This window comes from Anneissia japonica, unplaced genomic scaffold, assembly GCF_011630105.1.
Source record: "Anneissia japonica isolate Jap-2015-1 unplaced genomic scaffold, ASM1163010v1 scaffold135582_len4604_cov131, whole genome shotgun sequence".
Taxonomy (NCBI): domain Eukaryota; kingdom Metazoa; phylum Echinodermata; class Crinoidea; order Comatulida; family Comatulidae; genus Anneissia; species Anneissia japonica.
This window is the reverse complement of record NW_022692088.1, coordinates 1-2,362: the sequence shown is the minus strand read 5'-3', so window position 1 is coordinate 2,362 and position 2,362 is coordinate 1. Positions and strand designations below refer to the sequence as shown.

Genomic DNA, 2,362 nt, shown 5'->3' with positions numbered 1-2,362 from the left:
TAATAATAATAATAATAATATTAATAATAATAATAATAATAATAATAAATAATAATAATGTATATGTGTAATCCAGTTATTGTCTATTATTCCATCACAACAATTACTATCAATAATAATAATAATAATAATAATAATAATAATAATAATAATTATTATTATTATTATTATTATTATTATTATTACTATAATTATTATTATTATATAATTATAATAGCGCCCAATCCGCCTTAACGATAGAGTACACTGACAGCGCTTAATTCACTATAAAGACTGCTTTTAAAGCCAATAATTAAACACAAGGTTCACGAGAAACATTTCTCATCAGTGCCTATACACCTGTACATCTGAGTAAACCAGGGGCGGATTTAGGGGGCCTGCACCGCACCCCCCCCCCAACCCACTTTGGAAAAATTTCGCAGGGGCATGCTACCAGACCCCTTGAATAGTGTTATCTCAATCGGCCCCACTTTCGGTCCCCCCTTTCCGGACATCTATGGATCCGCTCCAGTAAACTATTGATAATTTATGTACAGAGCAAAGGTCCACCAATTTGGAACATTGCTCAATAATATATATATGAGCAAGTAAATATGTTAATAAATGTTATGTTTTAGGGAATTCAGCATTTATGACAGTATTCCTTTATCCTTCATACGCCTAGTCCTTCGTAATGTCTGGATGGTGCTTTGGTTATATTTAAAGTAAATTATATTAATCAATTAAACAGTTAACGGTATTTAAATTTTAAACAAACGTTTGAGAATTGTTTTGTCTTTTAGTACATATTATCATTCTAAAACTATTTGTAAACACACTATCTCATCGTAATTCATGCAAACAACAACGTTATCATTAGCAAAACATTAGTACATTTATAACAAAGAATGTCAAGACTGTTAATCCTTATGTCTTTAAAGACTATTTTATATTGCGTAAGTAGTCATGTTTGGAGGCAAAGTATTGCTTCATATTCAATGAAGTTTTGTAGGCCTACATTATTACATACATCATACTAGAAAAATAATAAATATTATGCAAATTAACAGAATAAAATATTGATGATGATGATGTATAATATACATCATCATCATCAGTTTATTCTGTTAATTTGCATAATATTTAGTATTTTTCTAGTATATAGCACAGGTCCACCAATATGGAGCACTGCTCAATCCCCACAAATTTGAATTTGCCTTCGAGACGGGTAATATTCCTATCCTGTTGGTATCTCACCTGTGCCTTTGAATTTCTCATCTTTCTGAGGTCGCAAAATATAGATAAAGACAAAAGTATTCCGAGGAAGAAACCCAAAAACGTCATTCCAACAAGAAGACCAGCATCTGAGTCTGAACATTCCAGTGGTACTTTGGTAAGCAATAAAATGATATTGACATGGCATTGTATGAATACCGTGCATTACAAATATTTATGTGCTAGTCAAACATTATATAAATTTACAAAAATATTTTTATATTATTTGGAAATTTTGTAGGCCGACATAATGTTAGTTACCATATTAATGAATTTATCGTACACAACAACTCCTATAGGTTCATAGGTTTGCTAAAATAGTTTACGTAAGTTTCTAAGTAATAATTTCACTTTTATTTCACTCGTTTTGATTTAAAGACAAAACGACCGAATTATTCGGATACCTTCACCAATTGAATGAATAATGAAAATACGTACCCGTGGCTGCAATACTTGATACGGATGTTGATGATGTGACTAATGCAAATGAAACAATTTTAGAAGAAACAAAACTTAATATAGTGATGTACAAAATTTATTTTCTTTTCATTTGCAAATAATCGTAAAAAATATGAATAAAAGGAATACGTACCTATGGTGAAAGAACTGGCTAAGGATGTTGATGGAGCTAATGAAAAAGAAATTAATGTTTCCAAATTGAAAACAAAATACTAAATATAATATTGAAAGAGAACATTAATAATAAATAATGTAAGATAGTTTTTTAAATAGTATTCAATTTTATTCTATAATATTGTATTGTAGATTTTTAATTTAATATTCCCACTATTATTAAGTAATTTTACTTACAAGTGAGACTAAACAATGAAAGTGTTCCTTTATTACATAGCTTTCCTTCATTTCCATTGTAAGCTGCAATCTCTGTTCGATATTTGGTAGTCCCCTTCGTCCATTTCATTGACTCTGCTGATCTCTAATGTTGTATCTGACTGTGGATACTTCTCAATATCAGACACATCGAGTACACCGCAATCTTTGATCCATGTGGTGGTGATAGGTGTTGGATCACCATTGGGCAAAGAGCAGGTAAATGTCGTAGTTTTGTTTCTATTGACATATTTCTCTTTCGGTGCCAATATTGGTGTCT

The 2,362-nt window shown here is 30.4% G+C and overlaps 1 protein-coding gene across 1 annotated transcript in view; it reads right to left on the bottom strand.

Annotated features, from left to right (window-relative positions):
• LOC117100164 overlaps positions 1–2,204 on the bottom strand; it is a 4,335-nt gene extending 2,131 nt beyond the window's left edge. The window contains exons 1-4 of the mRNA XM_033239738.1: positions 2,065–2,204; positions 1,847–1,882; positions 1,693–1,731; positions 1,237–1,367 (exon numbers count right to left, since the gene is read on the bottom strand). Coding sequence (XP_033095629.1) covers positions 1,237–1,367; positions 1,693–1,731; positions 1,847–1,882; positions 2,065–2,173 — 315 coding nt within the window. The 5' untranslated portion in view covers positions 2,174–2,204. The remainder of the gene's footprint in view (positions 1–1,236; positions 1,368–1,692; positions 1,732–1,846; positions 1,883–2,064) is intronic.
• Positions 2,205–2,362: the final 158 nt, after the last annotated feature.